General features: G+C 42.0%; 3 protein-coding genes across 5 annotated transcripts in view; 2 read left to right on the top strand and 1 right to left on the bottom strand.

Moving 5' to 3' along the window:
* Window positions 1-9,693, top strand: part of rnf207b (ring finger protein 207b) — a 73,197-nt gene extending 63,504 nt beyond the window's left edge. For both annotated transcript variants that reach the window (XM_059952132.1, XM_059952133.1), the window contains one exon: window positions 1,355-9,693. In XM_059952132.1, the coding sequence (XP_059808115.1) occupies window positions 1,355-1,538 (184 nt within the window). In that variant the 3' untranslated portion in view covers window positions 1,539-9,693. The remainder of the gene's footprint in view (window positions 1-1,354) is intronic.
* Window positions 3,507-15,613, bottom strand: icmt (isoprenylcysteine carboxyl methyltransferase). Of its 2 annotated transcripts, none has more exons than XM_059952135.1 (5): window positions 14,954-15,613; window positions 13,485-13,573; window positions 12,799-12,866; window positions 10,181-10,398; window positions 3,507-9,804 (listed from the first exon to the last, which is right to left on the bottom strand). In XM_059952135.1, the coding sequence occupies exons 1-5, from the start codon at window positions 15,140-15,142 to the stop codon at window positions 9,622-9,624; spliced, it is 747 nt and encodes a 248-aa protein (XP_059808118.1). In that variant the 5' UTR covers window positions 15,143-15,613; the 3' UTR covers window positions 3,507-9,621. The 2 variants fall into 2 exon arrangements, with proteins under 2 accessions (XP_059808118.1, XP_059808117.1); XM_059952134.1 differs by having other exon boundaries at window positions 12,799-12,968; window positions 14,954-15,607.
* Window positions 15,614-18,229: 2,616 nt separating this feature from the next.
* Window positions 18,230-26,868, top strand: part of zbtb48 (zinc finger and BTB domain containing 48) — a 30,133-nt gene continuing 21,494 nt past the window's right edge. The window contains exon 1 of the mRNA XM_059952131.1: window positions 18,230-18,882. The gene's annotated coding sequence lies outside the window, so the exon portion shown is untranslated. The remainder of the gene's footprint in view (window positions 18,883-26,868) is intronic.

Below are 26,868 nucleotides of genomic sequence, written 5' to 3' on the forward strand. Positions count from 1 at the left end.
AATGCATTTAGGAAATGTAGCAGGCAATTTATGTAGAGTAAGATCCCAGAGGCAACAACGTAAAAATGGCTAATTGTTTTTCACATGTAAGTGAAGGGAGAAATAATAACCAAGACACAATCTTTCACATCCATCTGAAGGAATAAAAGGTTTCATCAGGAAGACAGTATCTTAAATTGCTGTACCTTCCTCTATACTGCATGGAACATCAGCCTAGATTATGTTCTTCAAGAACATATGGATCTATAGGAGGAACTTGGCAAGCATTGGGGGAGCTTTTTGGGGGTGGTGAGAGCAGGAAAGGAATTGTCAACATTCTAGGTCAAGTTCCTGTACCAGGTCCACTGAGTTCCTTCAGCAATTTGTTTTTCCTCCAGATTCCAGTCCCTTGAATGCAGTCTGAACCCACATCACCTGACTGACAAAGTTTCTGCTGTGACTAATTGGGCTTAATGATCCGATCTTAACTAAATTATCTGACCTGGCTCCAAAGGAAAGCTAGATTTCCCAATCGTCATTATTGAACCACCACGACAGCTGGAAAATATATTAACCTAGTTCAAATAACACAACATACTCAGTTGAATTTCATATCAAAGTCCATTCCAGCAACCTACCGGAGGAAGGAAATGTGGAAACATGTCTCACTATAGCAGTGAGTACGACCATCCTGGGCTAACTTATTTCTAACAGCGGTCTGGCAGCTGCCCTGAATGCAAATCTGTCCCTACCAAGAGTGTGATAAATACTAAAATTGCAGGTATTACTGAGCTATTACCACAATGAGAAATAATAGAGTAGTGCACATAGAAAGTAGTGATTTGGCCCTTCAAAACTATGTGATGACCATTAACTCCACTCAACAATTCCTTTCCCACTGCCCTCATTTTTGTCATTATTTATCCAAGTCTCTTTTTTAAGGTTATTTTGAAATTAGCCTCTACTCATTCCCTTTAACAGCAGTCTACAGATTATATCTGTGTAAATAAGAAATTTTCACCCCTCTTCTGGACCTTCTCTCAGCACTTTAATCCCAAGTTTGCTGCTCTTAACTCTGGTTCTTGTGTAAACTGTTTACCACTTTCTCCACTAAGTTATTTCCTTAGGAAAAATTATGATTGTTTTGCATTCAATCTATATTGGATTAGGTTGGAATATGGTTGTGGGGTTGGAGGGTGGGGGTGGAAGTAAATAAATCAACTAGAACAGGTGGCAAAGCTGACACTTAATATTATCAAACAGCCCATCCTACCTCTAGAACTGGTTCCAGGGCAAAACGTTTATTGCAGAATCTCATCGGAGACCGGGAGTAAAACCAGAAGATAAAAGTGTAACGTTTTTGATTTTCTTTCAGGAATGACCTCGCTTGCATGAGTGAAGATAAAGAAAAACAGATCGACAACAAGGACAAGGTTATTGACAACCGAACTCTAAATATTCTGTCGGAGGATTCGGAGGTGAAATGCAAAGACTTGTGTCGTACAACAAAACTGAAAAGTGGATTGGACACCCCTGACAGAAAGGAGATCACTTTATAGTACATGAGCACTAAGAGACGTATCCTCCAGTTAATAGTGACAGCTGCAGAATGTAAATACAACATATTGACTTCACCATGGCTTTGGAAGCTGTTCACTATTCTTTAACAACCACAGATCTGGTTCACAACATTATGCTTAAATACAAATCTCATAGTTAAAAACATAGATATTTGGTTCCATTATCTTTCAGCAGAGAATAAAACCTAAGAGATGATGTCAGTTTGCTCATAATGCTTGTTTGATATTGCTCTGACCACTCTTATGTTTTATGCTTTCTTACATTTCTGGTCTCGTCATTACTTATTTGAACAAAGACATGATTTACAGGATTCTTCTACATGGAGCACCAACAAAATGAAGTGATAACGTTGGGAAGTGCTCAGATTCAACAGGTAGTTAGGAAGGAAAACATTACGTTGGCCAATAAAGTGAGACAAGTGACTACAACAGTTGAGATGTCTTACTCCAGTTATGTATATAGATCCTTACCCAGGAAAATACTTACAAGAAAGTGTATGTAAATGAAAGTTTACCAGATTGATTTGTGAGGAGGCGAGTTTGTCAAATGTAGAGGCACTAAATAGACTTCAAAATTATTCAGGGGCATGAGAAGGTAGATGTGAAGTCAGTGTTATCCTTGGCTAGAGGGTCTCAAACACAAGAGTCAAAATAGGAGATCTGCCATTCCTGGAAGTTTATTCAACCAAAAGGTAATAAATCTTTGGAATTCACTACTCAAGAGGGATGTGGAGCTTCAACTACTGAGTATATTCAATATTGAAAAGTCAATTGACCTTTCTTAGTCAAGGGATATGGGGTTAGTGTGTGAAATTGATACTGGGATAAAAGACCTCTGCAGGTATTAGGCACTGAATGAACTTCTGTTTATATATTTAATTATGATATTTGAAAACAGATGGTTTTAAAAAATACATCATCTCCTCCCTTGAACCACAGACTTTTATTAGTGCTTCAGGAGATTATGTGGCTGTGACAATGGGCAGGTGTTGCGAATATGTGGAAGGAGAAATATTAAGGCCCTAATAATTTGCTTCATGCAATATCTAGTCCCTTTTTCACTCCCCAATGTTACATTCCTACTGCTTGTTACTATTATTCTACAGATAAGGCCAAGAGGTATGCCAGTAGGTAGTTTAAGAATTCTAATGTAAACCTGAAGAGAGACTGAACACAAGGCACTGGGGTAGAATCCTTTGCAACCAGCTTAGTTTTACTGTCCATTAATTTCAAAGGAGTCTGATTCATATGCTGCCTGATTAGACATCTGATCCATTCCGCCTCATTCTTCTCTGGTGTACTTAAGTTAAAATTGGGGCTCAAATATCAGCAAAGAATGCTAATGGCCAGTACAACCAAGTCTGACCATATCATCAACAGATATCCTGGTAGTATATTTGCAACAAGTCTTGCTAGATGATGCTTAAGAGTAAATGTGCTCATTTTTCTCCATACATTCCTCATCTTCCCCCTCCCATGTGCATACAATGTGAGCTGAATAGCTTCACTATTACAAATACCACATAGCATGAACTTAGTTATAAATGATCATCCATAAAGTAACTATGTCATTCATAACAGAATATTACTGACTTTGGTTGTATAAAGCCACAACTAACAAGGTATATACCCGACAACATGGAGTGTGTGCATTTAAATACAATAATGAAGCAGCAAATAGCAAAGAGTACAGATTGAAAATGCTGTTTAAACTAAAATAGGAAAAAATGTGTTGAAAAAGCACAGTTCAATTATCATCTGGAAAGAAAGAGACCAGTTCATGTTCCAGGTGTAAATAGAAGCGAGTCTGATGAAGGACACAACCCCTAAGTATCAACTTTTTTTCCCCTTTCTAAACTTTTGTGTATCTACAGTATTATCTACTTTTGTCAGTAAAGATTAACAGCAAAACAGGCTACTGCAAAACATCTTGTACAAGTGGAACAATTAAATTGAAAAGTTTTTTTATTACTCCTTGGTGACTTAAGGATAAAGTTTACATGAATAAAACAGAAAAGTTTACAAATCAGTAAATTGTCTCACCCGCTTCTCCCTCTTCCTGAAATTTCGGTCCTGCTCCCTTCCAGAAGCCTCCATAGTTTTCACATGCAAATTACACATTGGATGTTTTTCCACTTCTGGGAATTATGGTATTCCATATAAATTCCTGAAAGCCACCATAGGGTGTGAACCTCATGTTGGTAGCTACGTTTCAGTGGTTGAAATAGATGTCTTCTGATTAAATACTACCAATAAAACTGCTTCATAAACATAATTTTATATCTTTAGAACTTTTTCTAAGATGTTAAAAACTTTGAAATTGCCTCCACTTGTTCATAAGCAAAGAAATATCTGCGAGTTATCAATATTTAATGAGTCATTGCTGTTACTAAAAAATTTTCACATGAAATCATTGTGATGTTGACTGTGTTACTTAAATATTTCAACAGCCCTTTTATGAATTATGTAAATGATGGGCTTGCTTAAGTCTAAGTGAAAGAAACACAAAGATATTCAAGCTATTGCTATCGACATGTTTCCTTTCTGTTTAAGATGTTCATAGTAACTTTTGCATGACATAATTTATTGAAGTCGGAAAATATCTCCACTAACTTAATTTTCATAAAAAATAAGTATTTTGTCAGAAGAGCTTTAGGCAGGATGGTGCCTGAATTAGAGGGCATGAGCTACAAAGAGATTGCATAAACCTGAGTTGTTTTCTCTGGAGAGTTAGAGCCTGAGAGGTAGCCCAAGTTTTGGAATTGTGATTTTAAGATTATATCCCTCATCCTAGACTCTAATGCCATTACATAAACAAGCTCAATTCATGGCCTAGAGAAAAATCTTGATCCTAACTGTCCAGTCAAGTAAAAAAAAATACCAGAGAAGAATGAGCACTAGGATTACTTTTTTCTTGAAATGAAGGTGTAAATTGACAGGGTTTTAAAAATTGTGCAGAGGCTTGATGAAATTGGCAAACTTGTTTACACTCAATTGTATCCTAAAACTAGAAATAGAAGATCATCACTAATAAATCAAAGAAAGAACTTAGGGTAATTCTCTTCACTCGGGGCAATACTACATGGAATGATTGAATGGATGCACTCAAGGGAAGCTAGATGTATGGATGAATGGCCATCTTCTATGCTGAAAATCCTGACTCTAGCTTACTTTGTGTTCTGTGCTGATTCTGTCCATACCTAGCTGAAAAGTGCACAACCAGTGTTGGTAGAATGAGACTTGGAGGTAAAGTGTGCACTATAGTTGAAATCATACTGCAATGACAGGAGTTTGTATAAACAATCATTTGGTGAGGAATTGGGAGATGTTGTAGGTGTTGGTACTGTATCTCAATGAAGAATTAATGCTGAAGAAAGTGAAAAATCAAAGGGTCAACACTAAACTGGGGGATATGCTGCAGGCACCAGCTCCTGTTTGCAAGCTAATAATTTTGACACTTGCTGCCTCAATAAAGGACTGTGTAACCTAAATTAGCACCTGATTCATTCATTGACATTATTTGAACTAAAACAGTTGAATATTTATAACTTTCAAAGGCAATAAATGTTTGCTGTGACAGCATCTGCCACATCCTGAACACAAGACAGTTATTTGAATGGTGCGGATTAACACAGGCTGTTCCATCTTTCCCCAGCTTCTACACAGTATATACTGTATGTACACAAATTCAAGTGCACAAATCTTATCTAAGGTTTCTTTAACTAATGGATACCATAGCTAATTGCAGTTTACCTACAACGAGTCTAAAAATCAAAAGGCTTGCACCTTGATGGGCTGCAGCCTTTACCAGTTATGTAAGCAGAGGAACAAGTCCATTGTTTTTTCAATGTAACTTACTGTAATAATGTTAAAGCACCAAGTAAGATCATTGTATTATTAAAAAACTAGGCACTGATTTGTTTGACTCAAGTTCACTAATCTTTCCTGTGGTTTTCCATTTAGCTCATCTTGCAATCTTCCTTTTTATTTCTATCTTTACGTCACAGTCATTCCAGGAGATAAAAAGGTGAAAAGGATTGCCTTCAGCAGTCCTTCCCCTACAATGCACTTCAGCCAACACTAAATCAAAAGTTTAATATTGGTCTGCCTACTCTGGACATGACTGCAGGCTGGATTACCCCTTTGATACAACAAATTCACGATATATGCTGGTGATATTAAACCTGATTGTGATTCAGATAAATTTATTTTCTGCCTCTCAACATAACAACACATAACAAATAGTTAACGACCCCATCTCGTTTATCCATCCTTTCATGCAAGCATATCTGCCGCAGAGTGATCTAACTAATCTGCCTCCTGTTCAGCCATCCATTGTCCCATCAGTGGAATCGATAATTGTCTGTAACTTCAGTACTTGCATAGAGCTAGTTTGATAAGCCATTCAATCCATCTGTTCTGTGCTAGGGTCTATATTTTATGCAAACCTCCACTGGAGTTATCTCCTTTCAACCAGTACTTGCAGTGATTTCAAATACACGCACAGGTTGGGCATCCAAAAGTGAGCAACTCGCCCACTACTGCTCTGAAGCTTTTCCATCATTTGAAGCATGGGATTGAAGTGCGATAGAATACTCTATGTCTGCACAGATGAATGCAGTTCTCAACATACAAGAGATTTCACAATATTCAGAAAATACCTGCCCAATTCATTAGCTCTTTCTTCTTCTTCACCTTTTGGAATACCTGTGGATTCTGCAAGATGTAGTAAGTCTGTAAAGCTTTTACAACAGCAATACCTAAATGCATGAACTCTACTGCCTTGAAGGGCAAAGGCAGTGGGCACATGGGATTACCTTAAGGAAAATGTCCTCTCATACATGAACTATACATTGAATCTGTCCAGTCAACATCCTAAAACCCTCTGCTAATCACAATGGGTTAGGTATCTTCACCTCTTCACTTCAGAAGCTCCAGTATGTCTCACAACCAACTTCTCAACTGTAATCAATGAAGGGGTTTAAATTGATATTAGAAGTATAAGCAGATATCAGCAATACTCTACAAAGTATTAATGCATCAGTGTTCATTACAAGAGTTTAAATGTGAAAGGCCACTCAAAGGAGTTACTGGACTATAGCTGTAACACCCTTAGATGTTATGCTACAAGCAAAAGCTTCTTTTCAGAAAATGTGAAACTTTAATTATTTCTTTACTCCTATCCCTCTCAATTGCAATACACCAATCCAAGGTCATAGAGGCCAACAATAACAACGCAACCAATTTATTCACCAAATCAAAAAATTAAATTTCATGTGTACAGCAGCTAATCATTAGCAGCTTTTACAGTTCTAACCTATCTGCTCCCAAAATGTCGCCCCCCCAAATTCAAGCCCAATTATATTTTAATACTCATTAGATTAGTTTTACAAGGGTTTTCCATCCCACAAAAGTAACTTGTTCTCTCTCTCTTCCCCAGTTGTGCTGGAGGCAAGTACATTAGGGACATGTAAGAGACTCTTTAGATGGGCACATTGATGAAAGTAAGCTGGAGGGCTATGTGGAAGGTACTGTGCTGCATGGTTCCCTGTTTTATATTCCGATGAAAGGTCTACTCTTTCTGCAGACGTTGCCTACCCATAGTTTCCAACATTTCCCTTTATTTCAGGTTTCCAGGATCTGCAATTTCTAAAATACCCTTCCTTCACAACTTCACTCATCGCAAAAATTTTCAACGAGCCCACTTTTTGAAAATTTACAAACTTTGTCCTTCAACACATATTGTCTAAAGTTTCATCTTTAAAGGCCTCAAACAAATGTACACTATTTTTCTAAATCACAATTATCCAATCAGAACAATGAGAATGGAGTTACCTTACAGTAATTTGGACAGGCCATTAGTGAACCTTTCATTTTCTCCTGCCTGACATGACAAACCATGAGACAAGTTATTGTAGGCGTGAAACAGCACATTAACAATTTCAGCAGTACAAGCTCTGTTAGAAACACACTGAAATATTCCCTTCACTATACTTCCGGCTGTTGCGCCTTTGCTCTTTAACACAGGGGTTCCCAACCTTTTTTATGCCATGCAGCAATAACATTAAACAATGGGTCTGTGGAACCCAGGTTCAGAACCCCTGCTGTCATATAAATTACACCTTTGTGCACTCGCAACAACCAACCCCCTTGAGAATTATTAGCTCGTTTTAAAAATCACACCTGTGACAGTGGTGAAGTGGTATCTCCACCTGGACTTTGGAACAAGAGGTCCCGGGTTTGAATCCGGCTGGCTCCTTGCACACTTTCCATCCATGGTGGGTTAAGCGTCGAGCTAACAACTTGGCCTCGTAAAAAAAAAAGTTGCTAAAGAAACAACAAGGTTGCTGCCTGATACACCAAACAAAGCATGGGGAGGTACTTTTCCTTTACTTATCTTTAAAAATATCATAGAATAAAAGGATGGAGGTTATTCAGTTTACAGTATCTGTGCTCATTTATTTGAAATACTCCCTTTCTCCGAACTCTGGATAAAATATTGTTCATTTTCTTAAATATCTGCCTTAGTATTCTTTTGTTAGATAACACCAGTGAGGCATAAATACATTTTCCTACACTTAAAGATGCCACACAAAAGCTGCTGTTAATGGTTCAAGCTTCGCAAGACAAATACTAAATTGGGATATGGGCTAACGTCAATGGGAAACTGTTCTAATGTTCTTTGGTCCAGGGCAAGAGGGTCAGGAAAGAGACAAGAGAAACAGATCAGAATCAGACAACTTCAAAAGATCACAGATTATGCTCTGATGCATGTCTATCTTTAATTTACAAGATATGAAATGATAGACTCCAAAAGGAAATGTGGCTCATAGCAAATTACCTCATTTGTGCATTTGTGGACATGTACCAACTCTGCTGATGGTAACTTGGGGTTAGAATTGAAGTGATAGAAGAACATGACCATGCTGCCACAAAATCTAGAAAGCAGTGAGTCTGCATGCACAGTGTAAGAGATAGGTTAATATTTTAGGTAAACACCTGTTTTTATTTAAGATTTCCAGCATTTGCAGTTTTTATCCCCATATTTAAATATGGTAATACTGTTCCCATTCTCCCTCAATGGTGTAGAGGTAACAAAAAAGTGGTGATCAATTTTATATCTATTTTTCTCAAGGTGAAGGATGAGAAAAGAGACAGTTTCAGTTCAGGCACTCAAAGTAACCATTTAGTGGTTCTAGGTCAGGTACAGCACGCAACACAGCTCCCTCAAAAACACCCCGACGATGACTCAGCTCCAAATCTCAGATGCTTGCTCAAATATGACCACTTCTAGCTCAATTCTCTTGTGAGAAAGCCTATTTAGTGGCCAATTCATCCAAAATGAGAGGCAAATTATGAGAAATAGGCCCATGCTTGGTAGGAATTGAGTTGAGACATCAATTTTATGAAGGGTGGTTGGTAAAGAAAACTTTCAATCCATCACCCTGGTTGCTTACATAACCAGGATCCAGGTGTAAAGCTGGTCCTTCGTCATTGTATAAATAAAAGCTCAACATAAAATATCACTAATTTCAGCATCTTCCTGAATAAAAAGTAACAGATTCTGGTCAAGACAAAATAAAGCAAATCCATCTTTTTTTTAAAAAAACAAACTATGATTATCTATGTTTATAGTAAGACTGATATTTATGTAATTTACCTTTCCTGATACAGTATGTTGGTACATTACAATAATGCATCTTCCCTAAAATAGTATAAAGCAGCCCTCCTGGAATTGTTTTTGGTCATAAAGAGTCCTTATATGAAATACAAAGTCTATAATGAATGGCTTTGTCAAAGCAATAGCTGGAGTGAGTGGCCTCTAAAATTTGCACTGTGTATTTCAGTTCCCACTATCCACAGCAGTGCTCCTTTACAGATTTGCCCTCTGCAGCACCACACCCTTGCTCTAACAGATTGAAGCTAGCTAAGATATTCTCAACAGCAACAGCTGAGGAACTCTTCTCAAGATTGAAATCAAATATTGAGGTGCTAAGGGTTAACAGCAGCCTGCTGTCAGCTCATTTGATTGTACGTTTCTTTCTTATTGTCCCTTTTCACTTCATGGTTCTAATTTTGCACCTTTGATGAAGGGAAGTCGTGTTGGAATCTGTTTCTTATACAGTTCATAGTCTTCACCAAAAAACTGGATCAGAGTCATCTCCTCTTCTTCAATACGTTCGCGAAAAAAGCGCCATGAAGCCAATGTGTATCCCACGATGCAGATGGGATTACACAAGATTACCTGAAAAATAAATGACAGTAGCAAGAATTACATCCCTTTACAGTCAGAGAAAATACAAATTATACCATACTTATTCCATTTCAATTGATATCCTTTCTACTGGAATGGAAATGTGTAGAAAGGATAACCTCATCTATATTTTATTATGCCAATCAGTCAAGGAGGAAACTGATCATCATTAATCTGGATGATTGTCGTTACAGCTTCCTTTGAATGGGATATGAGAAAACCTCAATATTTACCATTCTTGCTTAGCTTTAATTGTTTATATTTCAGAATCATGTGGGCACCCCACTTGCAATGCATAGCATGTCATCAGCAGGGTTATAGATTTATGCTCCCAACCTTTACCAAGAAAAAACAATGGTGAACCTACCTGAGTGCCAATGCTCCAGTAAAACCAGCCCACATAGGATGGATGTCTGGACCAAGAGTAAACTCCAGAGGTGACGAGCCTGTGGGACTCCGCCTTCTCGTTTTGTACAATATGATTAAAATTTGATCCAGCTGTCAACATGGCTGCTTTGCGTAGCGATTCCCCAAACAGGGCCATCAGCAAACCAAGGAAGCTGAGCCACGTGACTTGCTTCATGTCTGCCGGTGAGATGCAAAGAGATTTACTTTTCTCAATTACTGAGAAAATGCTGAGAAAATACTCATATCAGGTTTGCAACCTCTGAAATTAACATTTAATGACAATTAATTTTCATTAGAGCTGTAGATTCCGATTTGAATAAGCACAGAACCATGGAATGTGGTTGGGTAGGGGGAGAAATGATAGATAAACAGAAACAAAAGTGATAGAGGTGCCTAAGAGAGTAAATGCAAATAAGAGTTAACAGCTTCATTATAAAATACAATTCCCAGTTGTGACCCAAGATCAAGCTCAGATGGTTAAGCTTCCTCTTTACAGACCTAACCTCCCAAATACTTATAGCACTTTTGCTTTAATTTTTAAACTCTTCATTATCTTCAGTTTGCCAATTTTATTTGGTAATAACTGGAAAATATCTGCTTTCAGTATGAGGGCAAATGAAAAGACAATTCAGTACTGCCATTCCTGACCAAAACACAGTAAACCCTACAGAAAATTATGCACGGATTTTATGGGCAAGACATAGCAGTGATCCTCAGCTCTCTCCCTCTTAATCCCTACTGACGGAAAATCCTAGACTACACAAGAAAGATCTCAAAGCATTGTAAAACTCCATTCTCAGAAAAAAAAATTAACCATGTCTCTAGAGCAGCAAAATAAGAATTTTGGAAAAAACAACAGGAAATCACACAATTCCAATTGCTACACAAGACTATGTTCTACACAAATTTTCAAAGCAAAGTTACTGTTGAATGCTCTAATCAAGAGAGCATCTCCACGGCCATTTGTTACTTTACATAGAATATTACAGAGATGAGCAAATTGTGTTCAACAGTCTTATTTGAATTTTTAACCTTTCACTCTCCTTCCATCCGATAGGTGCTACAGGAGCCTCCGCTCCCGCACCAGCAGGCACAGGAAGAGCTTCTTCCCTGAGGCTGAGGCCCGACTGAACCTCACATCACAGCGCTAAGCAGTATTGTACTGTCTCAGTACTTTTATATTTGTGTGCTGTAGCACCTACTTTTTATTGCAGTTATTTTGTAAATAACACTATTCTTTGCATTTCTGGTTAGATGCTAACTGCATTTCATTGGCTTTGTATCTGTACTCGGCACAATGACAATAAAATTGAATCTAATCTTAATTCAGCCCAAATTCAGAGCAGCCTCAGCTCTTTTGAAATGACATTTACTCAACAAAATAATTTCATTACATATGCGAGTGATGATAAACCTGATCCTGATATGGGTCCCTATTGTGGACTGAGAATGGGAAGGGGGCAGGGAGAGGGGAATCATGGTTAGGAAAAGGGGAAAGGAGTGGGGAACATGTGGGAAGCAGTTTTCAGCAATGATCAATAAACCAATTGCACGGAATTGAATGACCTTGCCTGGAGTCTCAGTTCAGGGTGTATCTGGAGCTCCACCCTGGCACTCCTCTGCCACCTGTCCCACACCCCTCCTGTGGTGCTCCACCCTTGCCATTTGAGCAATGTTCTTTGCTCGTGCCAGCACTGCTCTGCTCGTGCTCTGCTCCACACTGACAAATACAGTACCGTGCAAAAGTCTTAGGCACCCTAGTTATATATTTGTGCCAAAGACTTTTGCACAGTACTGTAGTTCCTAAGAAGGGAGTGCAATTGATGGGCTGTGTAAACTCCACATTCCTAATCAATTCTCCTCAGTGGAATACACAGCAAGATTCCCATTCTTTAGTATTCAATATTCCTTCGTGAATCTTCTCGGCTAACTAATGGAGAATGAATTCTGGACAGTTTATATCTCAAACTGACTGAATTTCTTCCTTTGTTGGGACATGAGGACCTGAATAATAGGGAAAGGCTGAATGGGTTCAGACTTTATTTGCTGGAACAGGAGAATGAGGGAGATCTTATAGAGATATACAGACTTGTTCCCCTCAGTCTTCAGCACCCCAGCTATATACATGTTCCTGAGACTTTTGCACAGTACAGTATTCCTTCTCTTTGACATGGGCTTTGCTATTTGTCAATTTGTCAAATGGCATTACCATTTGTCATTTACTAGAAACAATCGAATCAGCTGCAAAAATATTTTCACCAAAATTGTAGCTTACGAGATCAGACTCATCTGACTCTCCAAATTATTCCTACCATCTACACTGCACGAGTAAGGAATAAAAATTACTTGTGTCTAGTGCCAAACAGGGATGGAACTATTCTGCTCTGTAAGGAAATGCAACTGAACTCAGCCACACCTTAAAGGTTTCAGAATAAAACAATATTGTCTCATTTCTTCAAATAAATCTGGAAGCACATTACAAGCCACAACATACATAATGAGGGGCAGGGAAAATTCTTTGTTCTATTTAACAAGTACATCACACATGTCAATTTGGAAGAAGTAGCTACAACTCACCTGGAAAGAGAAGTTTCTCAATGGTAAACTCCACCCAGGAAGACATGGCTGCTAGTTTGTATTCTGCACTATGATTTAACAAGAAAGAGTCCAGAGAGAGGGACTTGGGATTAATAACTGCAGTCACAAAGTATTCTGAATAGTGGAAAAAACTCAGAGAGCACAAATACCTGTGAAAGAACAGATATTTAAAATGTTACTGATATCCATGAATTCTATACCCTACTGTACCATGCAGACTTCACATGAGGCTAGGTCATTATCTGAAGCTATCAGAAGAGAAAAATACAACAGTTACTAGTCATATTTCTAATATATTATTAATATTCATATTACTAACATATTTCAAAGAAATTGATTTACAGGGTATTAGGAAAGCTCTTGTGATGTCTCAGTACATTGGTACCATTTTTCCAGCATACAAATAGTTCAGTAAAAAAATCATTGTACGAAGCAGCTATCCTTTCATCACTAATTAATAGAAATATAACTTCAATGATGTTGTTCACCTTTAATACTGATTAATTGCTTTATGTCTAGCGGAAACATTAACGTGCAGGCATATGAGCAGTGACCTTGAAACTGTGAACCAGTGCTTGCATATGAAGCTGTGCTGAGCAAGACTTCTTTTTAATTAATTCAGTCTCTCCCAAGCAGGCCATAAACAATCTAGCAAATTAACATACCATCCAAAGTGTTGCCATGATGATCCTCCAAAGCTCAGTATTAAACCACAACCACAAACAAAACCAAGGAAACAGGCCCGAACAGCAATCTGGAGGCAAAGTTACAAACCAAAAATATTGTTTGAGAAATAATCTGAAGTGATTCAATAGGATAGCAATTTTATGTGGCTGGAATAAAAATATATATTTTAAAAAGGATCTTATCTAATATTTGTCACTCTCCCCTGCCCTCCATTTCATTGCTGACTTGCCCTTTTATTCTCTGCAACAAAGGTTATGTTGTTGCCCCTTCCTGATGAAATGTAACCTGTTTCGTTAGTTGATCCGCTGCTGTTTTTGCTTTATGCAGGTTTCCAAACGTGCATCAGTTTGCTTTTGGACGCCGACGTTCCAACAATCACAGAGAACAGATGAATCGGCTGCACGCTTCTGAGACCACTTGGCCGTTCAATAAGATCCGGGCTGATCATTTAGTAATTGTGTGGGAAAGTGGACCGCCACTGTCCCACACAATTACCACATCTCAACTGAGGGACTGAGTATCCATTGCCTTCTTCCGTTCAAAATGCCCTGGGTTGACGGGGGAGGGTAAGGAGAAAAATCTTTTCATGCTTCCTTCACCATAAAAAAAAACAATTTACCCAAGCTATAATCAGCTTGGACAGCAATCCCTTTATTTTCTTTCACTCACGTTATTTCCCTGTGACATTTTCTCTCTCATATGCCCAGAAACTCTACACAGATTCTTCTACACCCACCTACAGAAAGGGGCATTTACAGGAGGCAATTGACCACCATCTCTGGGATGTGGGAATAAAACCGAGTACACCGAGGAAACCCAGTTATAGCATTGTAAACTACACACAGGAAGCAACAGAGATCAGGTTCAAACCTGAGTCACTGGGGCTGTGGAGCAACGATACGCCTGTTGCACGCCAGTACAAACCTCTACTTCTCTCCACTGAGATCAGGCCTGATAAACACTTGCGAACAGCATCAACACAACGTGTCACTATAACATTCATTGGAATTCTTTGAAAAACTTGTGCCTGCTCACTTTTATAGTTTGCATTAAAACAGAAACAGATTGAAACTCACTCCCTATATTCTGCGTCTTTGCAGACTTTCAGCGTCTTCAACTTTTAATCCAATGGATACTCTGTTAGTTAACGCCACCCTCTCTAAACTTGGCGTTAAGAGGGTGGCGCAGGGGAGGAAAGGCGGCAAGACTGAAGGGGCAGTATTTTGAGTAGAGGACCGACGGGATAGTGTTGGTAGCCGGGGAGGAATCCCCTGCATCAGGAGACACACAACTAACTGTAGGGGAACCCCAACCCTCCGCGCGTCACCAGGAGGCGCTCCCTCCTGGTAGCCGGGGTGAAAGCACCGAGCAATTTCACCTCTTCCCCGTCCCCGGGCGCAGAGCGGGAATACCCACCATCCTCCCCCCTCCGCACCGCGGCTGTTACCTGGTAATGAAGCCCCCGGTACAGCAGCAGCAACAGGACGTTGATGACAGCCAGGTAGGTGGCCAGCAGCGCACCGCTGGTGAAGGCGCACTGGGTGCGGACGAGGGCCGGCACCAGGACCACGGAGACTCCGAGCGCGAAACAACCGGCACTCAGACGGCCCTCGGCGACCAGCCGGCCACCTGCCATCGCCACTGCGGCTCTCGCGAGATCCACGCCAGTCACGGCAGGGCCCGGCCGATCTCGCGGAAGTCCGCGGCAGCCTCGCGCCCGGTCCTCACTGCGCAGCCGCGGGGAGAGGCGGCCGGGTCACGTGACCGCGATGGGTGGACACTGGCCGTGGGGTTGAGGGGTCAGCGGTTGGGGTGTTGTGTGAAGGCTTCGTTCCCCTCTTCAGGTGGACCCCAACGACAATAGGGCAGCATAGGAGAGGACTAGCAGAGTTGTTCCCAGTATTCTGGCCACTGTTGACCCTAAACCAAACCAACGTCACGGGACGGAGATGAAGTGTGTAAATTCCTTGCTGGCATACTTGGCAAACTGTTGAAAAGTGTTCTAGTGCTTTCCCGACCTTCGATTAGAATCCATACCTTCACTGGAGAAGAGTTTATTGGTAAATTGCTGACGCATGTAGCGAGGTGCAGTGAGAAACTTTGCACGCCATCCGTACAATATTGCTTCATCACATCAGTTCATCAGGGTGGTGCAAGGGAAAAACAGTAACAAAGCAGAATAAAATGTTTCGGAGAAGTTCAGTGCATGTAGACCATGACAAGGTTAAGAGTCCACTTGTTGTGCAAGAAGTCCGTTTAATAACAGGAGCTATGCTCAAGCCTGGGGGTTTGTGTTTTCAGGCTTGCTTTGTCTACTTCCCCTTAGGATCCTGGCTGTTATGGTGGATTGAGTAAAGGGGTGGGGGGTAGAATATGAAAATAGGAACGTTTGTTGCAGCTTTACAGGGTTCAGGTAGAAGCCCTACCTGGAATACTATGTACAATTGTTTTCCGTATTTCAGAATCAGGTTTAATATCTGTCGTGAAAATTGTTTCACCTACACTACCTCTGATAACTTAATTTGAAGAATGATTTACTTGTATTAGAGGTAACGTTCACTAGTAGAAATGATTCACTAGTTTGATTCCTGAGTTGAATGGGCTGGTGTAAGAAGAATGGTTGAGCAGTTTGGACCTATATTCAAACGATTTGAGGAAAAAAAGAGACGATCTTACTTGAAACTTAAAATTCTAATGGGGGTTTACAGAATGGATGCTGAGAATATTTTCCCTTCTGGTATTATCTCAAACAAGAAGGTATTTAAAAGGCAGATGACAAAGCATTTCTTCTATCAGAGAATCTTAGCTCTTTAGAATTTTTTTTTGTAACTCAAAGAGCTATGGAGGTGGAGTAATTGTGGAGTCCAGGCAGAGCTTGACAGATATTTAAACAATGAAGGAGTTGATGGACATGGAGGGAGAGAGGGAAAGTGGTCCAGATATTAACCACGTTCTGTGTAAAGGAAAACCTTGCCCCTCAGATCCTTTTTAAAAGTTCTTCCTCTTACCGTAAACCCATGCCCGTTTGTTTTTGATACCATAACTGAGGGGAACAGATTCTGACCATCTATCTTGTCAATGGCTTTTATATACATCAAGTTACCCCTCACTCAGCATCCTTCACTTCATGGAAAACAGGCCCATTATATCCAATATCTCCCCTTATTAAAACATTCCAATCAAGGAAATATCCTGATGCATCTCCCCAGCACAAGCACATCCTTCTTATCGTGTGGTGACCAGAACTGACAATGTTCAAAATGCATTTCAACCAGTGTCCTGTGATACCCCAACTTCTATTTTCTATGTTCTGAGTTAAAAGCAAGTTAAAACCATATTCCTTCTTCACTGCTTTATATTCCTTTGTGGCCACTTTTAGTGAAATGAGAAGCTGTACTCCAAGGTCCCTCTGTTCACACTATTCCTTGGTGGTAGTGTGTAGTGGTTAGCACAACACTTTACTGGTGACCTGGGTTCAATTCCTGACACTGCCCTTAAGGAGTCTGTACGTTCCTCTGTGTGGCTTACCTCTGGGTACCCTGGTTCAAAGACCTACCGGTTGGTCGGTTAACTTGTCAATTATAAATTGTCCACAATTGTCAACCCATGATAAGGCTGCAATTAAATCAGGGAATTGCTGGGCTGTGTTGTGTGGTTGAGGGGCTGGAAATGCCTATTTAATGCTGTACCCAAAGAAATTTACTGTATAATTATCCTTAATTTTCTGCCTTACTTCCTCAGATAGTAAAGGGAAATATTATTTTTCATTTGCTATCCCTGTATCACTCGATTCCCTTAATATTCTGAAATCTGTCAATCTGTTTTACAATGAAAATGATTCAACCCTCTAGAATAAAGAATTCTGTAGACTGGATGAAGAAATTTCTCTGCATTTTTATCCTAACATTATCTACACCTTCAGTGAAACTATGTCCCCTGCTATGGATTTGTCAGAGTAAACTCCCTGAATCCAACATGCTGAGTGAGTCCTGTAATAATTGTAAGAGGTTTATCATTTTCAATTAGATAAGTTTGCTTTATTAAATTATTTAACCAGCTCATCATCTCCTAAAATGGCAAACTCACCATTCCAATAAAGTGTGAAATATGTCAGTTTAAAAATGTACATAATACTCAGGTAGTCTGTTCAATACCTAATATTCTTAAGTTTTTAATATTGAATTAAATATAGCTGGAATACAAGCTTGTAATCACAATGTCTGGTTTCATAGTATTGAAAAGCCTTATCCTTACACATCTTGCCAGGTTTAATGGGACCGAGGCAATACTGTATCATGGATAGACCTTAGCAGCTTCACCATGAGAGTGAAGCAGACCTCCTGCGAAAGCTGTCAAATACTCACCCCTAAAATATATAATCCCAATCTAGATTCGATCAGTAGATACAGAAATAAACAGCAGTCCAGATAGTAAACCTTCACCCACGATGGAGGTTTGCTAGCGATTACCAAAATTTCTCTGCATAAAGATTCCAAGTCATAGCCTAACTATAGACGTCCAACTTTAATCTAAACTCTAGAGAGTCTGGAAATCCTAAAAGAAAAGGAAGTGCTGGAAGTATACAACAAATCATTTTGCAGAGTTAACATACATAACTTAAACATGTTAATATTTCTAGTCAAGAAGTTCTCAACAGATCTTTTCTATTTCTCGCTCAACTGATCCTGCCCGAACGGCTGGAAGTTGCAAAAAAAAACTTGCTTTTCTTGATGGATCCTACTTCAGTGTTATTGATCCGCCAGTGGTGGTTCGAAGAGGACAAGGGTGATTATATTGAAATGTGTTCCAGATTCCAGCATGTGCAGCGTCCTGTGTCTCTAGCGGCCGCCGGAACGAACGCGTGTTTTAGCAAAAACAGAATACTGTAGATTATTCTTCTCAGGGCCACGGTCCAGATGCGTTCCAGTCGCCGTCTCCATGGTTACCAGATTAATAATTTCAACATGGCGTCGAAGCCGTAGACGCAACGGATGACGAACCGGACCCCCTCGGTCGCCATTTTGTGATGCCGCCAACGCCGAGCGGCGGCTGTGAGCCGCCGTTTGTGGCTGGACAGAGCCAAATAACTCACATCTCTCCGCATACGAGAAGCCTCCAAAATGACCGAGGAAAATTATGTGAGGAGGGAAGAAAGAGGATCCCGGCAATAAATTCAAGAGGACTGCATCCCCCAGCATACCCTGCGGCCTGGCACGTGCGCAGTGTGTTTCGGAGGTCAACCGTCCGCGCCTGCCCAGTCTCGATGAAGTTTCTCTTGACAGTTGCTTCAAAATGGTTTAAAAGCGTTTTCTTGCTGCATACAATATTGTTCACATCACATTCATCTTCAGAGGTACAGACACCACCCCCTTTCAGGTAAAGTGAGTTGCATAAAAGGCAAAGTGCAGTCTTATTGCTATCGGTAAACAGTACTTTGGGATGAATAGGTCATGGAAAAATGTCTTCACACGCTTTCTAAATGTTTTGATACTGATTGCATGTTTGTGTGCTTCTGAAGATTTGCATCTGCAGGATTTCTTGTGTTTATAACCGTACAGATTTTTGTTTAAAATTGTTTGGTTTGAAGAGGCCCTCTTAAAAAATAAATTAAAACTCCCTAAGTTGCTGAAAACCCAAGTACCAATTAGTTAAAATGTTTATACCTAAAGAACAAGTGACTTATTTAGAGTCAATCTGCAACTTTATTTATTTAAAACATCCTTCTTTCCCATGTACATGGCTCAGTTGAGAAAATATGGTTGTTTCTTCTGGGAAGAGGAAGGCTACAGGTCCTCTGTAATAATGAAACTCTTTCTTTAAAGTAACTATAGTAATTGTTATTTTTATTCAGTTCTTGTTCCTTGCCTTCCTAAACTTGCTCCCCGACATCCATCTGATATTGTAAACTGTCATGTCGGTCCTCATTTAAGACTTTCAGTGTCTTTTCTATTCCTGCAGTCTGGAGACTTAATTATTTGCGATTCCCTCTCTGAATTCTTGTTTTTTCCTTTAATACTTTCCCCACAACAAGCTTCTATTGTTGAGCTCCGGAGCTCCATCACCATCGATAACTGCTGAAACATCTTTTAATTTGCCCTACTTAGCTGGTCCTTTTTCTACTTTCTTTTTCCTTTAGAGTTAAAAATAATGAGATTTGCATCTATAGAATTTTTTTTTAATGAAAGCAGTTTGTGGGAGAATAGTTCTGTAGTTTCTACAGTTTACCACTCTGAACACATTCAGATATTGTGTTGTATTCCACTGAACTTAAGAGGTTTATTGAGACACGAGATGCTGGAGTGTGGAGCTACAAAGAATTCACTGGAGGGTTGAATAGCATCGACAGGAGGAAAGGAATTGTCAACAAACCCCTGCATCAGGACTGAGAATGGAGAGATGAGATGCCAAGTATAAACAAAAGGTGATTCATGGAATGAGGAGAGGTGTAGGATGATAGGTAGGTTGTGGCAGATAGGGGAGGGGAGTCGGGATGGAGATGGGAGGCAGACAGAGACGGAGAGAAAATGTATTGAGAGACAAATGGAGCAAAGTGGAAAGAGGAGTATGAAGATGAGCAGGAAAACAAAGGGCAAGCAGTTCCAGACTCTGATAAATAAAGGGGGTGAGAATGGGAACCATTAGGGGAGAGGTGACTGGCAGTTGAAATCAGACTCACATGGAGTGGTAGGGAAACCTGTGTATATAGTGGGTGGATAGAACTGGCAAGGTATGGGGGTAGTGATGGGATCTGGGGTGGAGTTGAGGGAAATGGGGCAATAATGGGAAGATTGGAGAGCATTGGAAGGAATTTGGGGGTGTGATAGAGTTCTAAAATATAAAAATAAAATATTAGCCCTCTAGCATATTAATCATGTTATTAATGTGTGAATCAAATGAATTTGAAAGAATGATTGTCGTTATATATAGGTTCTTTTATGACTTTGTATGTTTTGGTATTCTACACTTAGTATAGAGATTGTTACAAATTTAGATTCATTTAGTTATCACATGTACCTTGAAACATACAGTGAAATGTGTCATTTGCATTAACCAATTAACTGTTCCACAGTTGTGGAAGCTATATCACCAAATTTGTTGATTAGTAAAACTAAACTTTATAAAATACCATCCATTCAAACTATCAAGTAATATATGAGGAGAGCAAAATATATCTAAAGTTTCATGACAGTGGTTTGTTCAGTGGAATATATCTGATGAGGGGTTATTCTCTTAGTACTTCCTATCCAAGGTTGACATAGCCAGAGGTGGTAATGAGGATGAGCTCTCACTGCCTATAAAGTGCTTCCACGTGGCTTGCATCTCAAATAGCCTCTGTCAACCAAGTCCGGCTCCCGGCCTTCACATGGCAGAACTGTTCCTTCCAACAGGTGAAGGGGCAAAGGCGGGTATCTGGCGCCTCAAAGCCAGATGCTTCGGGCAGGTGGGGCTCGTTAGTCCTGGTCGACTGCCCACCTAGGAGAATGAAAACTCTGATTTTAAAACCTCCGCTGCCTTGCGGCCACACCCAATCATGGGAAAGGCTATGGGAGTAAACCTATAATTTTACTATAATACCTTCCATGCACAGGTCCTTGTGTTGTGCATCTTTGTCTTCTTTCTCTCTTCAAAAGTCCTACAGCGATGGAAGAGCAGCGAAACAACAGGTGGAGGTGACCACTGAGTTGTAGTTGCAAACCTGCACGTAGGCGGCCCTTGGACAGATGGTCATTCTCCTCTGAACCCAGGGCAGTAGGGGAGTCTGGCAGCATCCAGGGTGACTGGGCAGCCCTTTTTAGGACAGCGCTGCCCACCCTGTAATCAGGGAGGGGCCTAGAAAAGGTGGCCTAAACATCGCCTGCCCTAGATCATCCGGCCAGTTAACCGCGACTGACGGATCACCCAATCATTGCCATCGAAATCAAAAGAAAAAGATTCTCTGTCTAGGAGCATGGAACATTCACACCTTAATGGATAAGGAAAACACTGCAAGACCTGAAAGGAGAATAGCTCTCATTGGTAAAGAACTTGCTTGCTACGACACTGACAGTGCAGCGCTGAGCGAAACCAGGGTTACAGATGAGGGATCCATCACTGAGCTTGCCAGCGGCTACGACTTCTTCTGGAGAGGAAGGGTGCAGAACGAAGACAGGATCCACGGAGTGGGCTTTGCCATAAGGAGTACCCTGATGAAACAGCTCTCCAACCTGCCTGTTGGCATCAGCGAAAGATTGATGAAGCTACATCTGCTCCTCAGCCAAAATCAACATGCAACTATTATTAGTGCCTATGCCCCCCATCCTGACCAGCCCTACTGAAACCATAGAGCAGTTTTACGCTGACCTTGACTCCATCCTGCGCTCAGTGCCAACCAGTGATAAGCTGATCTTGCTGGGAGATGTCAATGCCCGAGTTGGCCAAGACCATGATCAGTGGAGTGGAGTGCTCGGCAGACACAGAGTCGAGAAGATGAACAGCGATGGCCTTCTGTTTCTCAGCAAATGTGAAGTGTATGACCTCACTATCACGAACACGGTGTTCAGAATGGCCAATAAATTCAAGACAACATGGATGCACCCTAGATCCATACAATGGCATCTGATCGATTATGTCATTGTCCGTCAACGTGACATCCGAGACGTAGTCATCACACGAGCCATGCGAGGAGCAGAGTGTTGGACAGACCACAGACTCCTCCACACCACCCTCAAGCTACACATCGTTCAATCTCACAAAAAGCGTCTAAAGGCAGTACGGCCATCCTTTAATACCTCCAAACTTCAGCACCCTCTGTGTCTACACGAATTTCAAAATACTCTTAAACAGAAACTATCAACAAACCAGCCACTCAGGGGTAACCCAATCCAGAAATGGAGCCACTTCAAAAATGCTATAACTGAAATGGCAAAATCAACCCTAGGCCGCAGAAAGTGCACCCACCAAGATTGGTTCAATGAGAATAGCATCATCATCGATGACCTCCTTACCAAGAAGAACAAGGCATTCAAAGAGTGCCCAAACTCCACCTGCAAAAAGGACAGATTCAAGTCCTATCAGGCACTCGCTCAAAAGGAAATCCATATAATGCGTGACACATGGTGGAATAAGAAGGTGGATGAGGTTCAGCACTATGCGGACACAAACAACATCAAGCAGTTCTTCAACGCCATCAAGTCTGTCTTTGGTCTCTCAAAGTCAAGCATAGCTCCTCTGCTTTCTGCAGATAGATCCTCGCTTATCAAGGACAAAAAGGGCATCAACACCAGGTGGAAGGAACACTTCAGTCAGCTCCTGAACCGCCCCTCCACTGTCGACCAGTCAGTACTCGACCAGATTCCCTAGAGCCCAGTCCATGAGCACCTCAACAAACCCCCCCTCCCTGACCGAGGTCAGCACAGCCATCAAACAGATGAGCTGTGACAAAGCACCAGGCAAGGATGGCATTCCCACAGAACTGTTCAAAGCCCTCAACCAGGAGTCACTCGAAGCATTCCACAGCATCCCGGTCAGTATCTGGGAAGAGGACGTAATGCCACCTGACCTTCGGGACGCTGCAATAGTCGCCCTATACAAAAACAAAGGCCTGCGCACAGACCATGCGAACTACCAGGGCATCTCCCTACTTTCCATCGCCAGCAAAATCCTGGCTCGCATCATCCTCGATAGACTTATTTCAACAGTATCCGAAGGAAACCTCCCAGAATCGTAATGTGGCTTTCGGCCTAAACACAGTACTGTGGATATGATCTTCACTGTTAGATAAATGCAGGAGAAATGCCTGGAGCAGAACATGAACTTGTACTTTGTCTTCGTTGATCTGACTAAAGCGTTTGATACTGTCAACAGAGAAGCCTTGTGGATCATCCTCGGGAAACTTGGCTGCCCTCCAAAGTTCATCAACCTCATACGTCTCTTCCATGACAACATGACTGGAGAGATTCTCTCAGCTGATGAACCCAGCGAGAAATTTGACATCTCCAACGGCGTTAAACAGGGCTGTGTGCTTGCACCAATACTTTTCAACCTTTTCTTCACTCAAGTACTAATACATGCCATCAAAGACCTAAACCTGGGCATTTATATCAAATACCGCCTGGACGGGTCACTCTTTGACCTACGTCGCCTTGCAGCACACACAAAGACCCTCTGAAAGCTGTTCATAGAAGCGCTCTTTGCAGATGACTGCGCACTCATGGCGCACCAAGAGGACCACCTTCAAACAATGGTCAGCAGATTCTCCGCCGCATCTAAATTGTTTGGCTTGACAATCAGCCTTGGTAAAACAGAGGTCCTCCTGCAGCCTGCACCTAACAGCACCCCGCCACAGCCATGCATCACCATCGATGACACACAACTACGGAACGTTGACAACTTCAAATACCTGGGGAGTACCATCTCCAGTGACGGTGCTCTTGATAAAGAAATCACGTCAAGGATCCAGAAAGTAAGCCAGGCACTAGGAAAGCTCCGGGTCAAAGTTCTGCAGCACAAAGACATTCGCCTCTCCACTAAACTGAAGGTTTACAATGCTGTTGTGGTCTCATCACTTCTATATGGCTGTGAAACCTGGACACTGTATCGCAGACGTGTCAAACAGCTTGAACAATTCCACAATCGCGCTCTGCGATCAATCATGCAAATCCGCTGGCAAGACCGTATCTCCAACCTGACAGTCCTGGACTGAGCCAATTCCACAAGCATTGAAGCCAAGGTTTTGAAGGCTCGGCTCAGATGGATCGGCCATGTGATCCACATGGATCCAACCAGAAGCCATGGATGACCACAGAGGTGCGCGCGCTGCTGATGTCCCGTGACTCCGCCTTCAGAGCAGGCGACAAGGCAGCTTTAACAACAGCAAGGGCCAAACTGTCCCGAGTCATCAGAGGGGCAAAGCGTGCACATGCCCAGCTAATCCACAGTTACTTCCAGGACAGCGGCGACACGCGGTGCGTGTGGAAGGGCATCCAGGACATCACCAATTACAAGACAACATCACCTGACTGTGCAGGTGATGCCTCCCTCCCAAATGCGCTGAATAACTTCTGTGCCTGGTTTGAGGCGGAAAATGACATGACGGCGAGGAAGTCCACCCCTCCTGCGAATGACCAGGTGCTGAGTCTCTCCATGGCCGATGTGAGAAGAACCTTGTGCAGGGTCAACCCACGGAAGGCTGCTGGACCAGACAACATCCCTGGTAGAGTGCTCAGAGGATGTGCAAACCAGCTGGCAGATGTTCTCACTGACATCTTCAACATCTCCCTGAGCAGCTCCACCATTTCAACATGCTTCAAGGCCGCCACCATCATCCCCATGCCGAAGAAGTCTTTAGTGTCCTGCCTAAATGACTACTGTCCCGTAGCACTTACATCCATCATCATGAAGTGTTTCGAGAGGCGTCATGAGGCATATCAAGACCCTGCTTCCCCCCTCACTGGACCCCCTGCAGTTTGCCGTCCCAACCGCTCAACAGATGATGCCATTGCCACCACCCTCCACCTGGCCCTAACCCACCTGGACAAAAAAGACACATACGTTCGGATGCTGTTCATAGACTTTAGTTCAGCATTCAACACAATCATCCCTCAGAAACTGATTGGAAAGCTGAGCCTATTGGGCCTGAACACCTCCCTCTGCAACTGGATCCTAGACTTCCTGACTGGGAGATCTCAGTCAGTCCGGATCGGGAGCAGCATCTCCAACACCATCACATTGAGCATGGGGGCTCGCCAGGGTTGCGTGCTCAGTCCACTGCTGTTCACTCTGCTGACCCACGACTGTGCCGCAAAACACAACTTAAACCATATCGTCAAGTTTGCCGATGACACCACCGTGGTGGGTCTGCAAGAACGACGAGTCAGCTTACAGGGAGAAAGTGCAGTAGCTAATGGACTGGTGCAGAGCCAACAACCTGTCTCTGAATGTGAACAAAACAAAAGAGATGGTTGTTGACTTCAGGAGGGCACGGAGCAGCCACTCCCCGCTGAACATCGACGGCTACTCGGTAGAGATCGAAATTTCTTGATGTTCACCTGACGGAGAATCTCACCTGGTCCCTCAACACCAGCTCCATAGCAAAGAAAGCCCAGCAGCGTCTCTTTGTGAAGGCTGAGGAAAGTCCATATCTCCCCTCCCCCCCCCCCCCCCATCCTCATCACATTCTACAGGGGGTGTATTGAAAGCATCCTGAGCAACTGCATCACTGCCTGGTTTGGAAATTGCACCATCTCGGATCGCAAGACCCTGCAGCGGATAGTGAGGTCAGCTGAGAAGATCATCCGGGTCTCTCTTCCTGCCATCACAGACATTTACACTACATGCTGCATCTGCAAAGGAAACAGCATTATGAAGGACCCCATGCACCTCTCATACAATCTCTTCACCCTCTTGCCGTCTGGGAAAAGGCTCCGAAGCATTCGGGCTCTTACGACCAGACTATATAACAGTTTCTTCCCCCAAGCTATCAGACTCCTCAATACCTGAAGCCTAGACTGACACTTTGCCCTACTGTCCTGTTTATTATTTATTGTAATTTCGCACTGTTTTTGTGCACTTTATACAGTCCAATGTAGATCTGTAGTCTAGTATAGCTTTCTCTGTGTTTTTTTTTAATTACGTAGTTCAGTCTAGTTTTTTGTACTGTGTGATGTAAACCATGGTCCTGAAAAATATCTAATTTTTACTATGCACTGTACCAGCAGTTAAGGTTGAAATGACAATAAAAGTTGACTTGACTTGACTTGGATGAGTCCAGAATGCCGCGTCAGTTGTTCTACGGAGAACGGGAGCAGGGCAACTGTGTCCAAGGTCGCCCAAGGAAGAGGTACAAGGACAACCTCGTCAAACCTTAAGTGGGCCAAACTCCAGCCCTGCGATCTCGAACACACTGCTGCTGATCGGTCCAAGTGGCGCAATCTATGCTCCAAGCTTCCAAGCCAACTGGCGCATGCAGCGCCTCAAGGCGAGTCAAGAAAGACACATGAAGGTGTCCACTCCTGCCCCAACAGGCGGTGCTCCTTGCCCCATCTGCAACCGTATCTGTGCTTTGGACTTTGGCCTCAGAAGTCATATGCGTGCCAGACATTGACTGCGCAACACACCTGTCTTCCTCGGACTTCGAGAGACAACTACTACTTCCCATCCCCATGCCGACATGTCAGTCCCTGGCCTTCTCCATTGCCACAATGGGGCCACATTCAGGTTGGTTGGAGGAGCAACACATTATGGTCCATCTGGGTAGCCTCCAACCTGATGGCATGAACATCGATTTCTCAAACTTCTGTTAATGGCCCTCCCTTCCTCTCCTTCACACTTTCCCATTCCTGTTTCCCTCTCTCACCTTATCTACTTACCTGCCTATCACCTCCC

The sequence above is a fragment of the Hypanus sabinus genome, chromosome 27, assembly GCF_030144855.1.
Source record: "Hypanus sabinus isolate sHypSab1 chromosome 27, sHypSab1.hap1, whole genome shotgun sequence".
Taxonomy (NCBI): domain Eukaryota; kingdom Metazoa; phylum Chordata; class Chondrichthyes; order Myliobatiformes; family Dasyatidae; genus Hypanus; species Hypanus sabinus.

Coding starts and splice junctions, on each gene's coding strand:
- icmt (XM_059952134.1), bottom strand. CDS start 15,142: ATGGCAGGTGGCCGGCTGGTCGCCGAGGGCCGTCTGAGTGCCGGTTGT. Junction 13,574..14,953: donor ACCGGGGGCTTCATTACCAG/GTAACAGCCGCG, acceptor CTTTGCCTCCAG/ATTGCTGTTCGGGCCTGTTT. Junction 12,969..13,484: donor TCATGGCAACACTTTGGATG/GTATGTTAATTT, acceptor GTTCTTTCACAG/GTATTTGTGCTCTCTGAGTT.